This window comes from Euprymna scolopes, chromosome 9 (assembly GCF_053919585.1).
Source record: "Euprymna scolopes isolate OS-2025 chromosome 9, ASM5391958v1, whole genome shotgun sequence".
Classification (NCBI taxonomy): Eukaryota; Metazoa; Mollusca; class Cephalopoda; order Sepiida; family Sepiolidae; genus Euprymna; species Euprymna scolopes.
The window spans coordinates 150,629,517-150,657,261 of record NC_136490.1 but is presented as its reverse complement, the minus strand read 5'-3'; the positions used below and the strand labels follow the sequence as shown (position 1 = coordinate 150,657,261).

General features: G+C 33.9%; 1 protein-coding gene across 1 annotated transcript in view; it reads left to right on the top strand.

The window, feature by feature from the left end:
* Nucleotides 1-27,745, top strand: part of LOC145284910 (protein ecdysoneless homolog) — a 117,897-nt gene that overhangs the window by 75,147 nt on the left and 15,005 nt on the right. Inside the window, exons 4-8 of the mRNA XM_080133991.1 lie at nucleotides 5,815-5,993; nucleotides 18,588-18,729; nucleotides 22,327-22,377; nucleotides 23,811-23,939; nucleotides 26,362-26,499. Of these exons, the coding sequence (XP_079990117.1) occupies nucleotides 5,815-5,993; nucleotides 18,588-18,729; nucleotides 22,327-22,377; nucleotides 23,811-23,939; nucleotides 26,362-26,499 (639 nt within the window). The remainder of the gene's footprint in view (nucleotides 1-5,814; nucleotides 5,994-18,587; nucleotides 18,730-22,326; nucleotides 22,378-23,810; nucleotides 23,940-26,361; nucleotides 26,500-27,745) is intronic.

The window sequence follows — 27,745 nt, the reverse complement described above, 5'->3', positions numbered from 1 at the left end:
ATTCAGTTTTTGTTTTTAATAACCTAACACCGTTTGTAGGACAGGTATTTAACTATTAAAAACCTGTATATCATTTACACGTCTCTGTTATTCTCATTTTCTCTGTTTCTATTTTGTTCTTGAAATGATTGTTGTCATAGTTGGTAACTTTCCAGATAGGGACACACACAAATAATAACGCTTTATCTCAGAAATGTCAAGATATTAAAAAACATTGCGTTGCTTTCAAGTATTTTAAGCACCGTCCACATTTTAGCATGTGTAGCTATTGTTATGCTAAAAGGTGAGTTAATTACTGTTTGGTTTTCTTAATGCTTTTTGTTTCCTAATCTCTTTGGACAAATAGTTGAGTGTTTGAGAGGTGAGAGAAAACATCGAGGTTTATTGGTATGAATGACAGTGTTAGTGAAAAGAGATTTAGTCAATTTTTCTTTTGAGGTTTCAAACTATTTCAGCTTAGTCTTGAGTGGCCTTCGGGCCTTGATAAATGATGACTCCGTATGACAAAGTTCCTATTTACTTGCCTCCCCAATTTACTTGCAGAGTTAGACACAAAGTCAGTTTATAATGTGGGGAAAATCCAGTTCCCCAAAAAGGGTGGGATCTAGATAGGAACAAAAATTTAAATTGTCTCAGTCATGAAGACTTTCTCTTCCATTGACCGAGGACAAGAATGAAGTGTAGCATCAGAACAGATACTACACTGTGATAACAAAGTTATTAACAAAAATGACTGATAATCATTACTAATTCTTATAAGAATAGCAGGGCGAGAGGCAGGGAGGTTAATGCCAACTTGGACATGGTTCTACATTCCTCAAAACTCCCAAATTAAGTTTTATTAATAGATGTAGAAAAAGAGATTAGTAAAAAAATATCGCATAAAATATATGCTATATTTGTCAGTTTTGGGATTGAGTTATTGTTTCAATTAGCCATAATTTGAAAAATAACACAAATGACCATCTTTTACTAATTTTCTATCACTTTCACCCTCTCCCTGTGACTCTTGTTTTCTTCACTCTTTCTCTCTCTTTTTTAACAAAGGTAATAAAGGAAAAAAATGTATAAAACAGATTGGAACAGGATATTATAAACAAAAAGGAATATCACTAGCAGTAATACTACTTATCCCATCGCTAGTGAGATAATCAGAAAGTTTCCCATATGTCCGTTCGTCCTCACATTCCATGAGTGATGTTTCTGACAAAGGGGAAAAATAGCTGTTTTCTAGGACGAAATTGATCCATGGAATACTTATCGTTGGCTAATTTTTTACCTTGAAGTAGTAGTTTTTTGTTTTTGTTTATTTTAGCTCCTTATATAAGGTGGCCTTCTGCCTTGTATAAAGCAATTTCCATAAAAAATTATCTTTTTTAATTTAATTGGCTTAACAAACTCACTTTTTCCTGATTCAGAGTAGTACGTTGACTGGATAAAATAACATTGATAAGTCTCCAAACAATGAAACTTCTTTGAATTGAAAAAAAAATAATGTAATTAAAAATATGTTGATATATTTTTTTGTATTGTATTTTTTACTTGTTGACATAAGAATACAGAATGTTTTTAAAACAAAACTTTTTACCTTTTTCAGTGTATTCTATCTATCTATCAAATCAAGAAGTAAAAATTAAGTTTACAAGCCAAAAGCTCCTGTAGACTTAAAGAGAATATTAATATTTATATAGTAATCCCAACCGAATAAAAAAGCTCAATACAACCAAAATAGGAAATAATGCTTGTCATAAAAGAACACAATTGAAGACTGTAAATTATAATTTACAAGAATTCATTGTTAGACAGCATACTTAAAAAGAAATATAATGATTTCCTTAATCTGAAGAGTTTCAAAGAATGCATTCTTTTCATCAGAGGAATTATAGAGTAAAGCTATGAATTTGCTGGTACTAACATAAATTGAAACGGCATTATATGAAAACTAATCATATATGCAAAAAAAGTTAGTGTAACGAGTTCATGAAATAGAGAAAAGAAATTAAAAAATGCAAATGAAAGGATATGAAGTGGTTCCAAAAGACAAATTGGTCACAAGATTCAATGTTCTCATAATATGTAGTTTGAGTTGTAATGTGCAATACTGACATAGCGATGTGAACTAAAAATTCAAAATTAGTGTAATCCAATTATTCTGTAGAAAAAAACAGTTTGCAAGCAATCGAAGAAGAAAAAAGTTTTTCAAAGCATTAAAGTTTTTTTTATTTAGAGATAGAGTAACTTGTATAACCAGCAAAAAGATTGCAATCGCGGTGAAAAAATCAGTTCAAACATGCAACAGAAGTAAACAAATGTTGTGTCATCATGATCCAGACAAAGTCTCACTGAATTAATTGAGTTATGTGTTAAAAACAGCATAGAGGACCAAAATGCATAGAAGGTTTCACTTTCAATTCAGTGGAAGTTAAAGAAAAGGAAACGTAATTTCAAAATAAACATAAAATGATTGAATAATATTGGTGAAAATATAGACATAATTTTAATAATAATGGAAATAATATTGTTATCAATGATAATAAATAAATGAATTATAATAAAAGGAAATAATAATACTAATGAAGCATAAGGATAGTAATAATAATAATATATAATCTAAAAGTAGTTATAATAATGTTAACCATAGTTATAGTATATAGATAATTATAAATAAATCATAGGTTTAGAAAATATAGAATTTAGTTATTAAATCTAATTTTTATAATATTTAGGAAAATCTAGAATGTTATCTTAAGATTATAATTAAATATACAGATGTTTTTTGCATATAGGATTAGTTTTCATATAATGCAGTTTCAATTTATTCCAGTACCAGTAAATTCATAGCTTCGCTATGGTAATTATTTGCTAATATCTTTTCTCTGATGAATAGAACGCATTCTTTGAAACTCTGCAGAATAAAGAAATCTTAATGTTTCTTTTTGAGTCAAGCAATAAATTCTCATAAATTATAATTTACAGTCTTTAATTGCGTTCTTTATATATATATATATATATATATATATATATATATATATAGATGTATAGAAAGTTATGAAAATATATATGGCAATTAAGCTACCCAAAATATTCCACATTTCATTCTCGTGAGAATTCATCAGGCTTACGCTTATGGTATAAGTCTGACGAATTCTCACAAGAATGAAATGCAGAATTTTCTGTGCAACATAATTGTCATATATATTTTCATGACGTACTACCTAGCTCTACCTATGTATTCAGCACTATTGAAATAAATACTGAAAATTTATGCATAAAATTATATCTTCGTATATTAATTTATGTGATTAAATGAAGTAGTCATATATATAAGAGCAAATAGTTAATAAAACATGTTAAAAAACACTTTGAAAAAGAGTTAAAAACATATTTAATCTGAAAAGGAAACGCTTAATAAGTGGATGGTCCTTAATCCGCGGAGTTTTGAAGAAATACTTTCCTTCTCATTAGAGGGTAGGAATTAGCAAAATGCGGGATCGGATTTTGCATACAAAAGTATTTGATGAAACTGCAAGTAAGTCAAAGATCTTACTTGATAACAAAAAGTGAAGCAGAAGGAATATGGTGAAGAAAAAGGTGATTTCACGTGAATGGATAGTTTGGTGAAAGGTAAATGACGGTAAAATCCAAAAATGTAAATCCAAGAAAGTTAATTAAATTTCCATTCGCACAAGTAAAATCCAAGGAAATCACGTAATTGGAAGATAGTCCAAAATAATCCAAAAGGCCGAAATCCGTGGAATCATTCACAAATATGTACAAGGAAAAGGGAGAAAAAATTCCAATAATATTAATAAAAGAAAAATAAATTCTGTGGGAGTATGTTTTTTCAATTATAATTCACCTTTTATTTATACTAAGCCTTTTTTTACAGAGCATATAACAAATAAATAACAAAAATTTATATTCCAAGTTTCATGGTGTTGACCATCTTATAATTTATTCCTTCAATTACGTTGACATCCACAATTCTTGACAGCACCTGTTTCATTGCACATAATCATTCATTTAATTATTATATCAATCAATGAATCTATTTTGCCCATAACTCGTCAGAAGAAATAGCAACGATCAACCCATCAAAGAAAATAAAATGCATGTGGGATGATAACAAAATCCAAAAATTGTTCATCATACTTCAGAAATTTGGAAATTTGGAAACCTTTAAACTGTTAAAAAGTAATTTTAACTTGCTTTAAAATATTTAAAGTTATGATTTAATTTTAAACATAAAAATAAAAAAAGCAATAAAGAAAATAAAATCTCTCCTGGGCAATACCGAATAAAACAAGTGAAGCATGCATAGTCCCCTGTGAGGGCACAGTGAACGAGGCATAAAAAAATGACTAAGTTCAGCATTGTCCCCCCCCCTCCATTTTAGCCTCAAAAGTCACCAGGGGACATCAAATCCTGGTGAAAATGAACAAACGGTGCAGTTCTAGGCCTTAACATATGTAAATTTGAATTCTGCACCATGCAAAAAAAAAAAAAATAAAAAAAAAAAATAACTAAGTCCATCATTTTCCCTTCACCCATTTAGCCCCAAAAGTCCCCAAGGCCTTAACAGATTTAAATTTGAGTTCAACACCATGCAAAACTGCTAAATAGACATATACAGAAAATTTTGGACAAATATGGTAAAATAGTCCCCAAAATGGAGTGTTTTTATTAGCCCTAAAAGAGCCCTTGGGCACACCCAAGAGTTATTGCCAATTATAGACAAACAAAATTATATAGCAATCAGTTAGTTACAACTTTTCAGAAAGTTTTATAAAAATCCAAGGTATTAATTTTTTTTACAAAGCACAAAATTGTCAATTTTAGCCATTTTAATCTGAAAGGCACCTCAGGGGGAGGGGGCAACTGGAAAATCTATTCTGTTACTTTTTTATTCCTAATGTTTGTGCAAAATTTTAAAAAATTCCAAAGCGTAGTTATTAAGAAAAGTGCGGACAGAAAAACAGACACGGGTGAATATATAGGTCCACCCTACTTTTGTTGGAGGACCTAAAAGTTATATATGTTAGATTGAAACTGACACTTCTGTCACACTTATTAGATTTACAGAGAATGTGCTGTTGCCATTATTTTTTTTAAAAAAGAATGATTGGACCTCATAATTTACTCTCGTTCGTCTGTCCGTTTCTCAATAACCACTTGAGTTTTTTTTTTAATTTTGCACAAACATTAGTCATGGTGAAATTAAATTTTTGTAGAATTGATTTCCCGGGATAATTCTGGTTGCCTCCCTACAGGGCATTATAGGAGTAAAATTGCTCCCAAATCATTCATTTGTTCACACTTTTCTCAATAATCATGCCTTGGATTTTAAAAAAGTTTTGCACAAACATTAGTCATGAAGAAAGTAAATTTTTCACTCGAAGAGGGGGACTCCGCATGCTCGACTTGTTTTTCTTTTTTTTTTTTTTAACTCTAGTTCACCTTTAACAAGGCATAGTGCCACTTAGAATGTAAAGGGCTACTATTTGGGATCATGTCTAATAGAAGACTGGAGAAGCATGCACAAGGACAGAGGCTGGAATTTGGCTGACAGTGCGGGATCTATTAGATTAGAGACTATTAATATTTTTACTAATGACAATAATTTATGACGGCAATCAATAGTTTACATGCTTATGAACCATTTTAACTTAAAATTATAAATCTCTTAAATTTTTTTTTTTTTCATTCTTAGAAAATGAACTGACCATAATTTACTCATGTTTTTGTTCTTTATTTCAAATTTCTGAAGATTTGGAAAACCATTGAAAACCTTTTTCTTTGTATTTTTATTTGCAGGTTTTCCTCTACGATGGAGATATCCATATTATTCCCATTCCTGAATCTTCAGAAGACACTGATGGCTTACCCCTTTTTACACCAACCATACCTGAGGCGATAGACTGTATTCGCCAACTCTCACATCGGACGCGAGCAGATGATACGATTCAAAAGGCTGTTAAGAGAAGAATTGAATGGTATACAAATGTATATATTAATATAATAGTGTGTGTGTGTGTGTGCGTGTGTGTGTGTTACGCTTACATCTTTTTTCTTCCTAGTGACTGTTGTTTGTTATGACCTTCCATTTTTGAAATCACAACTTTATAGTAGAAAATTGACTCTATAATAATATATACGAAATCTGCATAAATTAAAATATCATATTTAAGCGTATTTAAGCGACCGAGCTACACCAGGTGTCCCTGCTAGCTTGGATAAATATTTTTGCAGTTTTAATAAATGAGCTTCGGGACAAGATCAAAGTGTAGTATCTGCACTTCTATTTCTTGTTCTCTTTCGGTGGAGGAGAAATCCTTCACGACTGAGACAATTTTTATTTTTGTACCTTTTCTCCACGTTAAAAAACGACCCTGGTGTCTAACTCTGTCCCGTGGGGAGGCATAGTAAATAGGTACAATAATATCAGGGCGTCTCCATTCATGTTGAACATCCATAGAATGCCAACATCAATATATTACAAAGAGTCCACTGTGGAATTTTTACAGGTCCCATTTAATCTTTAAAGAAATAAAAATTGTAATTTCGGTTGTAAAAATAAAAATCGGAATCATTTTAAAATAATGAAGAGAAGCAGATTTTTCTTTTTTATAAAACCCGCAACATTATGCCAACTTTTTGAAAACTTACACAGCATTTTTTTTTTTTTTATTATTTGAGAATCACAACTTATCAAGGCCCAAAGGCTACTTGAGGATAAGGGTTAATGAATGTAAGGTGATAGTGTAGTAATCGTTAATGGTGTAGATTGGATAGAATTTAATTATTTAGGGAGACGGCTCAACAAGAACTTGTTTACATTAGCTTTGAAGGCTACCATGTTGTATTCAACCGGGAAGCAGGCCAGTGAAACAGTGTTCCACATGTGAGCAGTTCTGGAAAAGAAGCTTTGTTCATGAAATCTACTTTTAGATTTAGGCACGGTTAAAGAATAGGGGAAATTGTATATAATGATTATAGCTAGTTGAGAGCTTATTGTGAAAGTTTGGCAAGGGGGAAACCATAGATTGGAGTTCAGTCAAGCATTTTCCACTTTCTAATTTTCTTAAAATACCCTAATAAAAATAACTCTTATGACTGAATGGTAGTCCATCGGAATGATAATGATCATCTGATCATTCCAGGGATGATGGATGACTCATGCTGAGTTGTGAAGCAAAAGTTGCGTAATCATAACTAGTTTTTTCCTGAGTTGACACTGCTTGATTTGAGTGGCAAGAAGTCCAAAACAACTGGATTCAATGCTGAGATAAGTGTAAAACACATACAGCACTTGGTATTCCCAAGTAGTCAGCCATTTTAGTACTGAACAGATTCAGTGATGCTTAACTTCTGTGATCTAAAGAGCACCGGTGTCAATATGATTATGTCGTATAACTTTTATATCATTATGCTAAGTTTAAATAAATTACGATTTTTTAAAGAAATATTTAATTTAACTCCTCGGTTTTTCAAGATATTTTCATTTACTTAAAAAAAAAAGAAAAATGGGAATTGCCTACAGTTATTCTGTATATTTATGAAGTTGAATCCATGTTTTGATAAACGTCTAAGTCTGACCTTTACTCCTGATCTGAGATGGAACACGTACATCAAATCTGTTGTTAGGGCTGCTGGGAAAATGGTGGGATCATTCTATCGCTCCAGTAGATATCTCACTGCTGATGCAATTCTTTACCTGTATAAGAGCCAAGTACGCTCAAAAATGGAGTACTGTTGTCACATCTGGGCAGGAGCTGCTAGAAGCAGCTTATCCTGCCTTGACAGAGTTCAAAATAGACTTTGTAGTCTAGTGAGGGATACCCTTTTCTCTTCCCTGCAACCTTTTACCCACAGAAAGCCTGTTTCTGCTTTATCATTATTTTTATGGCAAGTGCTCGTCTGAGCTCCAATCTATGGTCCTGATTTTCACTAAAAACACTTGTCTTGCTGAAACTACTATCAATAATTTCTCCTACTCTTTATCCAAGCCTAAGCCTAAATGTAGATTCCATGAACAAAGTTTCTTAGAACTGCATGCCCATGGAACTCTGTTCCATTTTCCTGCTTTCCAACTGACTACAATATAGTTGTCTTCAAGTCCAACATGAACAAATTCTTCTTGAGGACTCCCCTTAAGTAATTCAAATAACCAAATTTGCAATACTAAAGATGATTACGACATGTTCCCCTTGACCACTGTACACTCATTAACCCTTATCCTTGAGTGGCCCAGGGCCTTGATAAATGGTGACTTCTTTGTAAAAAAAAACAAACAAAAAAAAAACCCTGCTGTCAATAACTTTATCTCATTGGTGTTTATTTTCATGCTGATTTTTGAAACATAAGATTGCATCTTGTTGATGGCCAATTGAATGTCAGCGAAGCTTTCACCTAAAATGGCAATATCATCAGCATAGTTGAGATCCAATATTTGTAGACCATAACTTACTGTTACACCATGAAAGTTGTCCAGGGTGTTTGATCTGATCCAGTTAATGACGTAATTGAAGAGCATAGGTGAAAGAACGCATCCTTGTCGGATGTCAGAGTGAATGTCAAAGAAGCATGATTCCTGACCATACATGGGAACTTTAGTGCGGGTTGAGAGATAATAGGCTTTGATTAGGTTGAGTAGTGCATGCATGACCTTCCAAAGGGCTTCACAGTCAATACGGTCAAACAAGTTTGATATTCTACCTCTGATAACTTCCACCAGTTGCATCATGAAACCTCCCCTCTGTGAGAGCTGATGGCAGAAAATTACTGAAAACATGGAACAAGTCTCATCAGTAGGTAATACCAGAAAACTGTACAGTATTCTTTGATCGATCACAAAATTATTCGGAGGCAACAACAAAGTAATCTTTGATCAATAAGGTTAGTCTATCACAAATCTTAATGAGCATCTCCAACATTAGAGTTGTAGCGTCTACCCGGGAATTTATTTTGTCAGGACATTTGAACATTTCACCGTTTCCGGAGAGCTCCGAAAAAAAAGACAAAAAAAGGCGTGGCGCCAAAATTCAAGAACTCTCTCGATCTCTTTTTTGCTCGGCACCCGAAGAGTTAAGACGCGTTACTGTCACGCTCCGTCGCTTGTGCGCAACAGCCGCAACACACTTGTGCTGATTTCCCATTGATGAAACAATACACAAAAAGAAAGAAAAACATTCTTATCTTTCCTTCAGCTCCTTACTCGACGCATTTCCTAAAAAAATTAATTTCCAACGTGACGTCAAAAAACATTGAACCGGTCAAGAAGGATTTCTTTTCTTTATTTTCGGACTAAAAATAACACGAATGAGATATTCCAGGCAAATAAATTCACATCTATTACAAAGAGCTAAGTCTGATGATTTTTTTGTTTTTAATTGATTTTTCCAGATGTTTACTTTCGTATAAATGTTTTTGAAAAATTAATCGTAAGTGAGATGCTCGTTGTTTTGCCCAGCGAGCACCTCGCTTCACTGGTGACCCCGCATCACTGGTGACCCCTCGCTTCACTGGTGACCCCTCTTCTTCGTCAGACTTTGGCAGAACACGCAAGGAAATGTGGATATTACCTGTAATCACACAAGGGAAAATTCTCAGCGACTACGCGCATACCGAAATGACGTACATGTCGACCTTAGCGGCGCATCGGTTTTTCTAGGCGCAACGGATCTCACGGAGATTTTCTGCGATCATCGTTCTCTTCAACGCGTTCCCCACGATGGACAGTGAGGCGCTTCCTTCAACGACGGCTACTCAGGCTATTTTGAGGATTCCTCCTTTTTGGACGCACGATCCAACATTATGGTTCGCACACGTAGAGGCCCAGTTCTACACGCAAAGGATTCTGAGCGATGTGACGAAATTCAACCACGTGGTGGCCGCATTAACGCATGAAGTAATGGCGGAGGTTCGCGACTTGATAATGGCACCCCCTGGATCGATCAGCGACGATTATTTCAAATCGGAATTGATTCGGAGGACAACCGATTCGCAGCAGAAACGCCTTCGTCAACTTCTCGTAGAAGAAGAACTCGGAGATCGGAAACCATCGCAGTTACTCAGACGTATGAAGCTGTTGATGGGTGAGAACTCACTACCGCCGGACATACTTAAACAACTTTTCGTTAATAGACTGCCATCGAGTATTCAAATGATACTCGCCTCTTCGAATGACTCCACAACCATCGAGGAGCTAGCGGACCTAGCCGACAAAATTATGGACGTGACAGTTTCCATAGCCCCAGTTCACATGCCCAGCTCTAACGATGCCCCGCCTAACGTCGCAAACTCCTCCACGGATATACGCGAGGAACTAGAGCGACAGGCTCAAATGATTCACGACCTGAGTAAACAGTTACGTGACCTCCAGCTCAAACCAAAAATGCATAAGCACCCCACTGAGCGAGTCCGTCCCCGGCGATTTAGCAGCACTCAGAACAGCGGTGGGCTCTGCAAGTACCACGCGCGTTTCAGTGAAAGAGCTTACCGATGCCACCAGCCATGTTCATATACGAAGAAACGTCTCTCGGGAAAATGCCCAGGCCAGGCAGTAGGAGCGGCAAACACTCCTGGCAAGAACAACATTCGTCGCACCCTGTACGTGACTGATAGAACCACTGGTATACGATTTCTCGTTGATACCGGTGCGGAAGTCAGTATCATCCCTAAGAAGTTCGTGAAAGAGAAGCGTCCTCAATCAAATATATTTCTACACGCAGTGAACCACTCCTTGATTCCTACTTACGGAGAGACATCGATAACATTAAATCTTGGATTACAGCGCACACTACGTTGGGTCTTCATCGTCGCAAAGCTACCCGTTCCGATTTTAGGGGCGGATTTTCTGCACCATTTCGGCATCCTTGTAGATGTCAAACGCGGCAAACTCATTGATAACAACACTGGACGTTCCGTGCAAGGCATAATCAGTGGGTCGACTGAGATCAGCCCAGTTATACGTAAAGACACCACGGATCCGTATACAGATTTGCTGCGAGGTTTCCCGGAATTAACTCGTCCTACGTTTAACGGTGACAAAGTCAAACACGATGTTACTCATCATATCCAAACAAGGGGACCGCCTGTGAGCGCGCGCCCGCGCAGACTTAAACCCAATGCCATTCAAGCGATTAACGGAATCGACCTTCACCAGATCGCCATCAACCAACGGGATGACGAAGAACTAAATCGCTTACGTCACTCCGAAAATCTAACTTTCAAGCAAGTCCCAGTACCTTGTTCCAACGAGACAATATGGTGCGATGTTTCGAACGGTCATGAACGCCCCTATGTACCCCTTAAGCATAGGCGAGCTGTCTTCTTTCAATTACACAACTTGTCACATCCTGGCATTCGTTCCACACAGAAGCTGGTGACTTCTCGTTTCATCTGGACAGCCATTAACCGAGACGTTCGCGAATGGACCAAGAGTTGCGTCCCTTGCCAGAAATCGAAAGTACAGAGGCATATTAAAAGTCCCCTTGCTACCTTCGCAACCCCTGAGGCACGATTTCAACACGTTCACATAGATTTAGTGGGTCCACTCCCACATTCGAGAAACTGCACATACTTATTGACTTGCATCGACAGATTCTCTAGATGGCCTGAAGCCATCCCCATCGCAGATATTTCCGCAGAAACTGTTGCCCGAGCCCTGGTTTCACATTGGATATCGTGTTATGGTGTGCCTCACACCATCACAACCGATAGGGGCAGACAATTCGATTCCTATCTTTTTTCTGAGTTGTCTCGCCTACTGGGAATCAAACACATAAGGACTACCTCGTACTACCCGGCGGCAAACGGCATGATCGAGCGTCTGAACCGTCAGTTGAAAGCAGCTATTAGAGCGCATTCCAACCCTAACAGGTGGACAGAGTACCTCCCCTTCATTCTATTAGGCATCAGATCCACCATAAAAGCAGATATTGGCTTTACGCCTGCCGAAATGATTTACGGAACAACGCTGACTCTTCCTGGACAGATGGTCGCACCGACCACTCCTACACGCATGCCTGACCCAACAAGTTATACCTCTCGTGTGAGAGAATACTTGGCGAAACCTTTTAACGTTGCCCCGAGAACACAGAACACACGCACTCACGTCCCCAAAGACATACAATCGTGGACTCATGTGTTTGTTCGGAACGATGGAGGCACAGCTCGACTGCAAACACCGTATTCCGGTCCCTTTAAGGTATTGAAACGCTACTCAAAGTTTTTCGTTATCGACATTGATGGAAGACCAGATTCAGTCAGTGTTGATCGCCTGAAGAAAGCTATTCTGGATGATGATGTGTTAGCACGCAAACGGACACAAAACACTGCAGTTCAGAACGGAAACTGCGATTCACCAGTAAGTACAACTTCTACCAAATCGGGCAGATTAGTGCAACGTCCTCATCGATTTGCTGTGTATACCCAGTGACTTTTCCACTTTCTTTTGTTCGACATACTGTCTAGTAGGGGGGTATGTAGCGTCTACCCGGGAATTTATTTTGTCAGGACATTTGAACATTTCACCGTTTCCGGAGAGCTCCGAAAAAAAAGACAAAAAAAGGCGTGGCGCCAAAATTCAAGAACTCTCTCGATCTCTTTTTTGCTCGGCACCCGAAGAGTTAAGACACGTTACTGTCACGCTCCGTCGCTTGTGCGCAACAGCCGCAACACACTTGTGCTGATTTCCCATTGATGAAACAATACACAAAAAGAAAGAAAAACATTCTTATCTTTCCTTCAGCTCCTTACTCGACGCATTTCCTAAAAAAATTAATTTCCAACGTGACGTCAAAAAACATTGAACCGGTCAAGAAGGATTTCTTTTCTTTATTTTCGGACTAAAAATAACACGAGTGAGATATTCCAGGCAAATAAATTCACATCTATTACAAAGAGCTAAGTCTGATGATTTTTTTGTTTTTAATTGATTTTTCCAGATGTTTACTTTCGTATAAATGTTTTTGAAAAATTAATCGTAAGTGAGATGCTCGTTGTTTTTGCACAACGCGCTTCCGGCGCTTCAGAGTGATCACTTGGCATTGTTGCTTAACCATACCAGTCAAACCACTCAGATCCCAACTGTTCCTTCTGCGGTTTATGACTGTCATAACTCTCTCCTCATTACTGATGAAATCCTGGATACCATCAAAAAACTGAAAAACAATAAGGTGTCTGGAGAAGATGGTCTTTCATCTGAAATCTTCGAACATTCCTCAGACGTATTGGTTCTAATCATCCACCAAATTTTCACTCACGTTTGGGGAACCATAAAACTCCCTCAAAACTGGAGCAATACTGTCCTGCTTCCCTTTCACAAGAAAGGTGATAAATGCTGTTGCAGTAATTATTGTGTTACCAGCCTTATCGATAATGGTGGAAAAATCTTTGCTACTATCCTGTTGAAACATTCAAAAACAAAAAGACACACAGACAACGTTAAACCAATATGGATTTTGCCCAGACTGAAGATGTACTGACCAGATTTTCACTCTCTCCGAAGAAGACAGTGCAGGACCTATTAAATTGGAGACTTTTTTTTAGACCTAGTCCAATGGAGAGAGAGACTAGTGATTGATACACCAGTCCATATACGGCAACAATATTCCATACATAGATAAATGGTGGCTTTGTAGAGATGTAGACTATTGTCAGGCATGAGTATTTTTCTAGCATGGTAGAGGGAGCCTACTTCTGCAAAAGCCTAGGCAATGTATTCTATGTATTTGTTCCAGTTCATGTTACCTGCAAATGTTAGGTCTAGGAGGTTGATTGATAAACTCTCAGCTAGTGTGATTATTCATAGTAATCAGTAGTTGAAAAGATTCTTTGTAATTGTTGAAGGAAAGCAGCTTTGTCTCAGTATCATGTTACCATCGACTTACATCCCTATTATATTACAAACTGGAGATCATTTTCTAGCATTTCTGCCATTACCTTGGACATATATACATTTGTTTTCCCCACTTTTCTGGAAAAGAGTGTGGTGTTAGCAACAAATGTACCCATCTTGGACCCAATTTCATCTGGGAGGTCATTTCTGAATATTAGGAACAACAAAGGTTCAAGTAACAACACTAGAGGCACACCTGCATTAATGTCATATTGTTTGGACGACCATTAAAGACAACCTGGATTTTTCTCTTATTTTAGAAAGATTTGATTATATTAAGCATTTGTCCTGTAATACCATACAATTAATTTTTCATGAGAAAACCTTTGTCAGGCCCTGTCAAATGCTTTAGATATATCAAAGGTTATCAGCCTAGCTTTCTCTGCTTTGTACAGGTTTGACAAAAAACAAAATTAAAAAAAATGATTTGTGGTATTAGTGAATAAACTATGATTGAAACCTTTGTTGTGTAGTAGGCACATATTAAAGGTGATGGGGAGTTCATATTGGGGCACATATATAATGGGACTCATGTAATACCAACATAACGATAGTGATGATGAGGGAGAGAAGACATTTATATTACAGTTCTTTTAACACATATTAGAGGAGAGGCTGATATGATACACAGTTCTTAACAGAGGAGAGGAGGCATTTATAGACATTACTTTTGATGAAGGAGATGGGACACATAACTTGGAAGGGTTTACAATGTTCATTATAAGATGATAAACACAATTACCTTGCGTTCGTGATGGAGGATGACACAAGGCAACAGTTACAAAATAATGATGACTTCTTTATTCATCTGATCGATCGGTCGATGACGTCAGGAATTTAACTGGTATGGCTACATTGGTTTACTCCTCTCCCCTCGCCTCCAAGGGGCTCTGACTCCAACTGACCAACTGACTGCCCAACTCTCTGGCTCTCAACTCTCTGCCTAACTAACTAACTCTTAGATCCTATATTGAGGATCTCCCTTTGTCTATGACATCAGAAGTGTGTTTTCAAATGTGACTAATTTCACGTGGCTTTTCGTATGTTTGTCCAACACACTCTTGACAAACAAAAGAATCCTCAATTCTAATCTAACATATTTTTAAACAATATAATTTAATGTGTATTGTTAATTCTTTTACTGACATATTTAATATTCAGATTTTTTGATATAAACAATATTTAACTATTCTTTTTTCGATATAAACAATATTTAACTATTCTTTTTTCGATATAAACAATATTTAACTATTCTTTTTTCGATATAAACAATATTTAACTATTCTTTTTTCGATATAAACAATATTTAACTATTCTTTTTTCGATATAAACAATATTTAACTATTCTTTTTTCGATATAAACAATATTTAACTATTCTTTTTTCGATATAAACAATATTTAACTATTCTTTTTTCGATATAAACAATATTTAACTATTCTTTTTTCGATATAAACAATATTTAACTATTCTTTTTTCGATATAAACAATATTTAACTATTCTTTTTTCGATATAAACAATATTTAACTATTCTTTTTTCGATATAAACAATATTTAACTATTCTTTTTTCGATATAAACAATATTTAACTATTCTTTTTTCGATATAAACAATATTTAACTATTCTTTTTTCGATATAAACAATATTTAACTATTCTTTTTTCGATATAAACAATATTTAACTATTCTTTTTTCGATATAAACAATATTTAACTATTCTTTTTTCGATATAAACAATATTTAACTATTCTTTTTTCGATATAAACAATATTTAACTATTCTTTTTTCGATATAAACAATATTTAACTATTCTTTTTTCGATATAAACAATATTTAACTATTCTTTTTTCGATATAAACAATATTTAACTATTCTTTTTTCGATATAAACAATATTTAACTATTCTTTTTTCGATATAAACAATATTTAACTATTCTTTTTTCGATATAAACAATATTTAACTATTCTAATAGAATTTAACATTAGACTAAATTTCTAACATTCCATTTCTTACCCTTCCCTACAGGGTTCGATCCTAGGCTTATCCTAAACTCATTTTCACTTATCTAATATTCTTCTTATTTACATAGAAAGGCGACAGCCCTTTTCCATGTAACCACTTGAAAAATAAAAACAATTGGATTTTTTTTCAATTGTACAGTAATATACTATTCATAAATTACCTCCCTGATAAAATTGTGTCCAAAATGAGTATATTTTCTGATGATACCACGTTCTATAATAGACATACAGGAAAAACGATTTTCAATCCGTAGTGGAAGGGGGCTGTGAATGGATGGTAACATTTAATGCTATTAAGACTAAGCTTCTTTCCTTTTACAATTACAAAAACTTTCTCAACCATCGATTTCCATGACAAATAACACCCAACCTGAGAGCTCATCATTCAAACTCCTTGACTTAACATTCACAGATAACATGAATTGGAACAAGTAAATTGTGGGCATTACCAAGGCTGCTGCAAAGGAGATTGGTTCCCTCTATTATACTAGACAATTACTCACACTTGAAGTATCCTATACCTCTACAAAGCCACCATGCCTGGAGTATTGTTGCAATATCTGGTTTGATGCATCTACCACTAGTATCTTTCTCTTAGGGTTCAAGAAGGAGTCTCAAATCTAATAGGACCCACACTATCGACCAAGTTTCAACCTCTGTCCCATAACCACAATGTTGCATTTCTGTGTCTATTTTTTACTTTAATGAAATGTGCTCTGATGGACTCATAGCACTTATATCCCCAATAAACCCCAGCAACAAAATCCCACCCCTTCACTGTTGAAGTTTCTAGATGCTGGAAAGTCTTTTACTTTAATAGTTTCTTCTCTCAGGCTGTTAGGCTTTGGAATTCCTTCCCTATTTCTTGCTCCGTTGCTCAATTCCTCACAGTCCCCTGTTAGACATGATCCCAAATAGTACTCTTTTATGTCCTATCGACAATACGGTTTGTTTGAAATGAAAAAAGTTAAAAAATAAAAAATAAAAAAAAAATACTGGCTACACATTGGAATACATTCTTATATTCTCTCCCATTGATCAGCACAGTAGTTTTATGTGAATTCCAGGTGTGGAATCAGGTTACTATCTTGGATGTTATTCCTGGAAACACATCTAGGATATGTACGTGCATACTTAATATTTATAACAGTATTTGATTTTTGCAAAACAATAAATTAGCCATTGTAATTACCATTATCTCCCTTTCTAGACAGTTTTGAAGAAAGATGTCTTTCTAATGATTTCTACATACCAACTCTTTCAAATGTAACATTTTAAATAATAAATTAAAACATATTTATACATATGTGTGGGATGTTTACACATGCTGGTTTTTATGTGCTTTCTGATTTTATGAAGGAAGAGAACAGAAGGAGACATTCACAGTTTCTTCAAGGTTTTATTTGGACTTAGGAGAGAGAGACTAATGTTATCTTAACTAATTATTTGCTTCTTAACTTCCTTACTTCTAACTAACTGAAATGAGTGACGCACACGGACAAAGACTTGTCCACTTAAATTATTTCTACGTTATTGGCGATGTTTCATTTGCACGGCTTCCACAAAAAGAGTGATTCAAAAACCTATGCTTCTCTCAGCTCAAAAACGTGATGTCATTTGTCATCACATTACCCCTCTTTCATTCAACCTTTGGAATGGTCCTGTTTTATTTATCTATTTTTTTTTCTTAATTTTCTTATCAGTTTGTTTAAGCTAGGGATGGGGCATCCTACTGGAGGCCAAACATTCACTAGCTAACTTAAATGTTCAAGATTTAAGATTCTGACTGTCCCTTTAAGTGCAATTGTTTGAATCTCTCTTGCACTTGGTTCACCAGATATATTTGCCAAGTAGTTTTTGAAATTCTTTTTCATTAGTCCAGTTGTTCCTAAGTTATGTGCGTGAATAGGAATCTCTGTTGAAATCAGAAGGGTGGGATGGGGGAATCTTTCTGTTAAACTCTGGAGGGGGGGGGCTTTTTGTCGAACTCAGAGTATCTTTTTGTTGAACTTGGGAACCTGCACACAAGTTTGCAATTCGCAGTTGTATTTTGAGTATTGAACTTTCAACCTCCAGAAGAGTGCAACTTTACAACTAAATTTTACCAAGTACTCTATCCGCTATGCCACAAGAAAGATTCAACAAGATACACCTGAAGAAAGTCAGAGATTACATTGATCGAAACCTTGTGTAAATAATACTCAAGGTCAGAAAAATAGTCTGAAGAATCCAAATAATATGAATAATAATTTCTCATCTAAAAAAAAATTCAGAAACAAATGTGTTTCTCTCTTCTAATACTTTACACGATCTTGATCAACTAATGAGAGCCTTTCTCACGTTTACATTAACATTTATTTTTTGCAAAATTAATTAAAACAAATATCATCATTTGAAAATCCACTTTTGATAATTTTTACTTCTTACTGATAAAATGGCTTCTTTTTTTTAATGTTTATTTTTTGTTTAGATTTGTTTTCAAATAATTCATGTTATTACCTTTTACCTGACACTATTAAGTTCTATTTGATGTGATATTTAACGACAGGTTATGTCTCGATTTAAAGTTTCCATACCCCTCCCCCTCACATTAATTAATATTTGATGTCTGTTATTTTATATTATTAATATTTTTATTATGATTTTTTTTTTCTTTTCATTTCAGTTTTCCAGCAAAAACTGCAAATGATCTTCATTTTGCCCACTGCTTCCTCCCAGCTGGATTAGCAGCTGTTTTAGAACAACGACCATCTCTTCTTGCTGCTGGAGTAAATGCATTTTATTACAGAAGTCCTGATGATCTTAAGGTTAGAATCATTAATTGGATTTAATCATAAAAAAAGATTTCCTTGCTGTGACATTATTGTATTAGAAGATACTATTCACACAAGCAACAGCATTTCTTTCTAGCTTGTTAGGTAACAGGATTGAGGGAGGAAAAAAGAAAGGCAAAACTTAAGTTTGTAAATGGATTCTTTACATACATGTGGCATTAATTTGCATATGAGGGGAATGCTGGCTATAAGGACAACGAATTGGAGAGGATAGACAGGGAGGCGAATTTTTTACAGGAGTTGTTATTAAGTATAGCATTAAAGAGGAGTTCTGTAAATTTATTTTAATTAAAAAAAAAAAAAATTCTGGCATTATGAAAGTCAAACTGTAAAATATTAATTCGTTCCAGCAATGTAGTATATAAAAAACTTGTAGTGCATTTTCCCCAAATTTGTATAAAATTGCCAGAAATGTTTTCTTTCTTTAAAATAACTACTGAAATCAAACTGTTTGGCAATTCAAGAAACTCAACTACCTCGCAAATGTTCAACTAACACTCTTCCCCCTCCTCTTCTGTGTGGGGATAGGGGATGGACTTGCTATAGCCACCTCTCTTTCCATTCCTTGATTATCTTCAGCATTGGCTGGTGAGAACACATTCACTAAAGATAATATCTAAGACTGCCTTTATCCCTGGAGATTATCTGCAAATAACCCTGGATATTTATTATTAATTTATTTTTATTTCAGACTACTAGTCTCATCTTTATTAGTTGTTGTTTTTCATTTTTTTTATTGGATTGTTTATTCACAACGTTTCGGCCAACTAATTCCTCTGGCCTTCGTCAGGTGGTAACCGCGACGGATAGGAACTTCGAATCTCCTAACTGCATTCTCAGCCATCACTGCCATCCGTAGTTGTTGTCGTCTCACCACATTTTGGCCAATTAACCTCTGGCACGCTTTGGGTGGGATTGAAACCGCTATCTTCAGACAATGCTCATCTGGAACTGTACAGATTCAACGTCTCTATCAACTGCGCCACTAGCCCCGAAGGACGATCAAGGTTGGATTCTTTGATTTTATAAATCCATGTTTATTTATTATCTGATCTTCCATAGTCGGGTCCGTACCGATTGGTATATATATTATTCCTTAATTGGAATTCATTTTTGAGATAAGCATTATATATATTAATTTATTTTTATTTCGGACTACTAGTCTCATCTTTATTAGTTGTTGTTTTTCCAATTAAGGAATAATATATAAACCCTGGATATTGTTTTTCTCACAAAAGTGATCACAGCAGGACTTTTCCCATTCATTAAGGCATTTATTTTCCAAAGAGAATATGTACTTACTTCTCTCCGAACAATTTCCAGCGAGTGATATCACCAGATTTGTCTGCTCTGGGTCTTGTTTGGTCATTGGGACTGGGCTGTTTCTTTGATGAGTCCTGGTTGATGAGAGGATTTGGTCGGACATGGCTGTCACTCTCCCCACATTGCTTTTGATAATGTGCCATCCATTGAGGCCTGGTCTTTCAAGTCGACGTCACTGGAAAGTAGAGGTCATTTCAAACCAAAAGAATAACAAGTCAGTAACTGGGCTTATTGTATAAAAATAACAGGATAACTATTCACTGAAAGGTACAAAACTCTGATCATTCATAAGTTTTTGACTCGAATGCAGATGCTAGGGAACTGGCGGCTTCTATTAGTAAAGTTGGAGCGGTAAACCTTAAATCTGGGGACTTATCTCTTCACAGTGTGGACTTGGTGGCTTGGAACTAAGTGAGACTTAATCAAAGGGGTTTTCTTTTCTCAGAATGGTGTTGGTTCCCCAGTGGTCAGGCAGAGTGTGCCCCCGTGGCTATTTTTGCGTTTCATTATATTGAGAATCAGATAGACTTAACCCCGCCTCCCGATTCACAGAATTTCATTTGACCATTCTCAGTAAACCAATCTCAGGCAGTTTTTGAAATTCTCAAGCTCTAAAAAAATAATTTTCCTTTTTCTCCTTCTTCCTCAAATCTGTATCTCTGACTGCCACTCTCAACAAGAGAGTCCATTGCTTTCATCCTCCATTAGGTCTCTACCTTTCACATCACTCACATAGGTGGGTCCCTCCTCATCTTGCTTCATTTGCATAACCAAGGGTTTTTCCCCAGTGCCATTTTATATAAGTAAAAAAATAAATAAATTGGTTATCTTTTGGAGATAACTGAATTCCAAAACAGCAATTAATAGACACTTGAATTCATATCCACTATCTTGTCTTTTCTTATCCAAAGAAACTTATAATATCTAGCCTATATTTCGGGTGACCCACAGATAACTTGGTTAACTGTTTTCCTTAACAAAGGTGGCATTGTAATGGAACTTGCCAAAAGGCACTATTTCTGACATATTTTTGAGACATCTTTATAATCCACGATGTCAACTTTTTCTGCTAGTGTGCTTTTAATGGCTGTTTGTGTCAATCTCAATTACCATAGAAGAAGAAAGATTTTCCTCTTATCAAGTCAGTATATCCACGAATAATTGTGTGTGTGTGTTAAATCAATATTATAACAACCTTTCTTAAGAATGATCTGTTTTTTTCATGATCATCATCACCATCACTATCATTATTGTTACATCCAATGACACTGTCACAAATATCTCTTGAGTGATCTGACTGACCAAAAATATTTGCAGCTCTGTGCACCCGCCCTCTTCCTCTGACCATGCATCTATCACTGTAACGTCCAACATTTCCATGCACTAGCAAATCATGTTCTGCACATTTTTACATCATTTGCTGATGTCACTTTCCAAGGTCTCTCTTGCAATCAAGACCTGATCATGAGGCACTCAACCTTCATCTATAAAGGAGATTCGACTGTTATGCATTTTATAAATGACTAGCGAGGGGTACCCGGCGTTGCCCGGGTGTTTGTAGGTGTGTGTGAAAAAAAACGGGTGCCCGTGAAAAAAAAGCCTTGACGACGCGCAGTTGGAAAATAGTAAAGTGTGAAAAAAAACAGGTGCGCGTTTTTGATTGACATGATGGCGATAGCTATTCAGCAGTTAGCATTTTGTGTGGGACAGTTTTTAATGAGGTCAATAAATCGGTTTGTTTGTTTTTAAAAACCCGCTCCCTCGTCTCGAAATGAAAGCTACCGTCTGATATGACGAAGTCGACATTGATCAAACGTTACTTAGCTCTCTAGAGACCACTGGCTCTGGGCCTGTGATTAGAGTTGAGTTTTGCTTTTTGTTTATACCGAAAACCGAATGTAACGCGTGTCGATGCGGGAAATGTGGAATAATTAATGCTTGAAAGTCAATAAAATTAAATAGACAGGCGAGCTCCGTGGTTAACTGTGAGATATTACAATTTATAGATGATATAAATAGTTTTAAGAAGTTGCGAAGTGAGCGAGCGCTTCTCTGAAAGAAGCCTTTTGTGGACATTGAGGAAAAGCGTACATACATACATACATACATACATACATATATTTTCGCTTTTCTATTTATAGATGCAACGAACATTCTAATGAGTAAAATGTGAAAAATTATTTTTTTTATCTTATTTTTTTTTTTTAAGACAAATTTTTTTAATATGAAATTTGTTTTTAATTTTAGGTCTGCCGTACATTTAAATATTTTCGCCCAGGAACCAGGGTAATGTCCCGGGTAAGTTAATTTTATTTGTTTTTATTTTTAAAATAATTTTCTTTATTAATCTGCCTTTCCCACTTTTTCTAATAAAAAAAAAAGATCTGCCGCTGTTTTATGATCAGTCATAATCAGAGGGAGACAACTCTCTTTTACTTAGAGATTCGTTCATTTTTTTTCATCTCATAAGTTAGGATGCTCGGTGCAGCGATATTTTTTATTAAATCAAAATATTAAAAGAAGAAAGTATCAACAAATGTTTTTTAATGTAACAAAGTTGATAACATTAATAATACAAAATGTAGTCTGTATGCAGACGTTAAGAGGAAACCAACAATATTTTCATTAGATGAAAACCTTTAAAAAATAAGCTGTGGCAACTTTTTTTTTTTAATTAAAAAGTAAATGTTATGGTAAGGTTTTAAAAAATAATTAGTCTTTAACCTTAAAAAATATGAAAAATCAAACTCTTTAATAAAACAAGGATGAAACTATTAAAGCTGCGTTTATAATTCCTCTACAACTATTGCACATTTTCATTTTTTGTAATGTTAAAAACCAGATGTTGGTGTTATCGATATTACAAGCTTTGTTAAAGTAAAAAAAAAAAATATCATCACACTTTTAAAAGTTTCAGGAGAGGAATATTGACTTATCTATGATGACAACTTTTATCGGCGCCATGTACCCTAACCCACATATCCAGTCCATTGGAGCATGCCAATAAAACAACCACATATTATTGCCAATGTTTCATGACAACTTTTATTTAGTACAAAATACTTTTGTGATAAGATATTGTGGTGTTTCAGCAGTATAATGGGATTTCAAGTAAATGTGTTTTAGATAAAAATGCGATTACGTACTTATGTCAAAATTCATAAAAATGAAAAAATTTATGAAAAATGATTGATTGGAAAAATAATTAAAAGTAAAAATAAAATTTTTGCAAACTTTAGTTTTATTGTATTGATTAATGTTGAAGAGTTCTCAAAATCCAGGGGAGGTAATTGCAATCTATGATATTGACAAATCTGCCATTTCCAAATAGAAAATGATGGACTGCTAATATCTATGATTTTTGGAAAAATTATTCTTTCAGATCGTCTATTTGATCACTTTTCATAATTTGGGTGTTTTTCACTAATTTCAACATGACACGTAATAATAGTGTGTGTCACATAATAGTGTGTGTCACATAATAGTGTTTTTTAGCTGTATAATAGTGTGTGTCACATAATAGTGTTTTTTTAGTGTAATAATAGTGTGTGTCACATAATAGTGTTTTTTAGTGTAATAATAGTGTGTGTCACATTTTTTAATGTAATAATAGTGTGTGTCACATAATAGTGTTTTTTAGCTAAAATGCATTTTTTGAAAATCTCATAACACATAAGCACAAATATTGTTGTGTCATTGTCTTATTAAAATTCCATGTTTGATGTTTACAGGTGAAGTTCACGAAGTGTCTTTATGCTCAGCTGGTCCAACAAAAGTTTCAACCTCACAGAGAAAGTGGTTGGGTGCTCCCCAATTCTTCCAACTCCAAATTCAAATCACATGACTTAGGAATGAAATTGGTGAGTTTGGAATTGAAAAAAAAAATGCTAAATATCCATTTTTACTTTTAGGTTCTTAATTTTGTTGAAATAAATTCTTTACTTTCTTTTAAAAAAATTTTTTTTTTTTTCGTAAAAAGTTTTAGATATAAAATTCTACATTTCTGAAAGGCTCTGTATTATGAAGTGCATATAATAATATAATTGTTTTTTTATTAGTGAATGCTGGTTGTGTAATACTATTGATGCTCCCGCCCTCCAAGTATTCGGAATAAAATAACGAGGAGGAAATAAGTAGTTTATCAGCAGAACAAAGATATAGGAAATAGGATTAGTGGAAATACAATGATGAGAAAATTGTTCATGAAGGCACACAAAAGAATGCTGAAATAGGATTGTTAATCAAGGGGGGGGCAGTCATGAGAACATGAATACAAAGCTCCCATTCGCCCATGCATAGAATATTGTTACCACATCTGAGCTGGTGCATCTGCCCCTAGTCTTCCCTCTTGGATTGGGTCCAAAAGAGTCTTCAATTCAACAAAGCTCCAACTCTTGTTCCATCGTCGCAATGTTGCATCTCTGTGCCTGTTTTACAAGTATTTTAATGAAATGTACTCTGATGAACTCGTTGCACTTGTGCCCCCGTCAATGTACATATCCCTGACAAACCTGCTTAGCAACAAAATCACACCCCTTCATTGTTGAGGTCTGTAAATGCCAGAAAGTTTCTACTCTAATAGTTTCTTCGCTCAAATAGCCAGAGATTTGAATTCCCTGACTGTACAGATATGCAGGAATTTAAAAGTAATGTAAATTAACATCTTGTTAATCTTCCCCAGCTACCTCTGAGAAATTTTGGCGAGAGTAAATCGAGCTGAGAAGAAAAATGCTGGAGGCTGACGTTAGCAGAAAGCTAGTGACGGACTACAGTTGGGTGCCCTCTTTCTGCACTATGTGACAGTATACTTTCACACACACAAACACACACACTCAATTTACATCAAGTATTTGTGTTGTTTTATCATTAAGATGATCACTGGGTCACAGCATAATGTTACTGATATAGTTTTTGGAATTGGCAAGCAGAGTTCAAATCTTGTTGGATTAATTATGTCCAATAATGCACAACTACCATTGAAATAGGGGAGAAAAGTATGAACCAATTCTTTCTCATCATGGATAAAGTATAAGTTCATCTTCAATAGAATCATGCTTTTCCATTAAATGACGCCACATAAGTGTGGATATGCGGTAAAATAGATTTAAATATTTTTATTTTGTATTTTTGGACTTTTTTGTCTGAAGATAAATTTTAGACTTTTTATTTTTATATATGATTTTTTCTAAGTATGTAAAGTTTATGATTTTTTCTAAGTATGTAAAGTTTATGATCTTTTTTCTAAATATGTAAAGTTTATGATTTTTTTTCTAAATATGTAAAGTTTATGATTTTTTTTCTAAATATGTAAAATTTATGATTTTTTTTCTAAATATGTAAAATTTATGATTTTTTTTCTAAATATGTAAAGTTTATGATTTTTTTTCTAAATATGTAAAGTTTATGATTTTTTTTCTAAATATGTAAAGTTTATGATTTTTTCTAAATATGTAAAGTTTATGATTTTTTTTCTAAATATGTAAAGTTTATGATTTTTTTTCTAAATATGTAAAGTTTATGATTTTTTTTCTAAATATGTAAAGTTTATGATTTTTTTTCTAAATATGTAAAGTTTATGATTTTTTTTCTAAATATGTAAAGTTTATGATTTTTTTTCTAAATATGTAAAGTTTATGATTTTTTTTCTAAATATGTAAAGTTTATGATTTTTTTTCTAAATATGTAAAGTTTATGATTTTTTTTCTAAATATGTAAAGTTTATGATTTTTTTTCTAAATATGTAAAGTTTATGATTTTTTTTCTAAATATGTAAAGTTTATGATTTTTTTTCTAAATATGTAAAGTTTATGATTTTGTTTCTAAATATGTAAAGTTTATGATTTTGTTTCTAAATATGTAAAGTTTATGATTTTGTTTCTAAATATGTAAAGTTTATGATTTTGTTTCTAAATATGTAAAGTTTATGATTTTTTTTCTAAATATGTAAAGTTTATGATTTTTTTTCTAAATATGTAAAGTTTATGATTTTTTTTCTAAATATGTAAAGTTTATGATTTTTTTCTAAATATGTAAAGTTTATGATTTTTTTCTAAATATGTAAAGTTTATGATCTTTTTTCTAAATATGTAAAGTTTATGATCTTTTTTTTTTTTTTTTAAATATTTAAAGTTTATGATCTTTTTTTTTTTTTTAAATATGTAAAGTTTATGATGTATTTTTTTTAATATGTAAAGTTTATGGTCTTTTTTTGTTTTTAAATATGTAAAGTTTATGATGAAAAAAAAAAATGCTAATCATTTTCTTTGTACTACTTTTTTTCAGGCACATGGTTTTGAAATTCTATGTTCTAAAGCATCACAACAGACTAACCCAAAGAATGGCACTGTGGACAACTTTGACATACACAATATCAGATGGGAACGTTTCCTTTCCAGTCTTTCAAACAATGGATATTTTAAGGTAAAATATTCTCCCAAAAAGATCATCTACCGACATCTTTTTTTTTCTTTGTTTTACAGCCTTGTTTTTTTTAATGTAGAAATTTTGATTGGCTATTTTTTTTTTAAATTGCGTTTTAGATTGAATACAAAATGAAAGCATTATTTAAGCATCCAGGTACATTCAAACGTTGGAGTTGAGTGCAAGTACATATGTTATTGTTGGCATATTCCAAGCAGGTTATGTAAACTGCCGAAAGGAGCTGAACAAAATTTTTATTTTTATTTTATTTTTTTTTTTTTGCCTGTGAAAATTCTGGCCGAGTTTTTAAAAGGTGCTGAATAAAAAATTTTTTTACCATCAAATTGTTAAAAATCAAAGAAAATATGATTCAAATCAAAATCAATCATATGGCAATTTTAATGAAAAAGAGGCATTTTTACAGATCGTGCTGAAATAATGTTCTGTAAAAAAGGTCATTCTTAACATAGGAGGGGGACTTTGTAACTATTCTATACTTTAACCTAACAATTTAATAAAAGAAATAAAGTAAAAATTTAATAAGCAAAAGGTAGCGATTTTCAATTATTGGTTGCTATGATTTCATTGGCTAAGCATTTTGACACCTGGCAATTTATGTAATCCACTCGGAATATGCTGATGATGATACAGACCCTGTTTTGCATAAATACCTGAATTAACACAAAAGACATTTAATCTTTTTTTAAATTCATCATAAAATCTTTTCCTTTTCTGTTTTGTTTTATTAATAATCATATTTATATTATGTTAATTTATTCTCAGAATCTGTTTGTTCGTACAACAATCGCTAACAAAATAAGAACAGAATTTTGTTGAAAACTGTAGTTCTAATAATAAACTATGATGATACTATATTAGTATTTGAAATGTATAAATGCAATATCAGGTCATTCGATATTAATATCTCTACTTTTTATAAAGTGGATTTCTCTGTGATTTGATGGCAAACACCAAGTGCAAATTGTTAAGAACTCATAAACACATCTCGCCCCTTTTTAAACAAGTTGGCAATTGAAGATATAGCACAATAATGCACCAGTTTTTCGATCCTCGCATATCATTCGGACAGTAACTGAAGTCTTGTTGCATAGATAACACATAGCAGTAGTTTGCTCTCCTCTTCTTTCTTGTTTTTGTTGTCTTTTTCCTTTTAATAACGATGGCTGTAAAAGTTACTAATAATGACAGCACATGATCATTCAAGGTTTAACAATGCTGGGGGAGG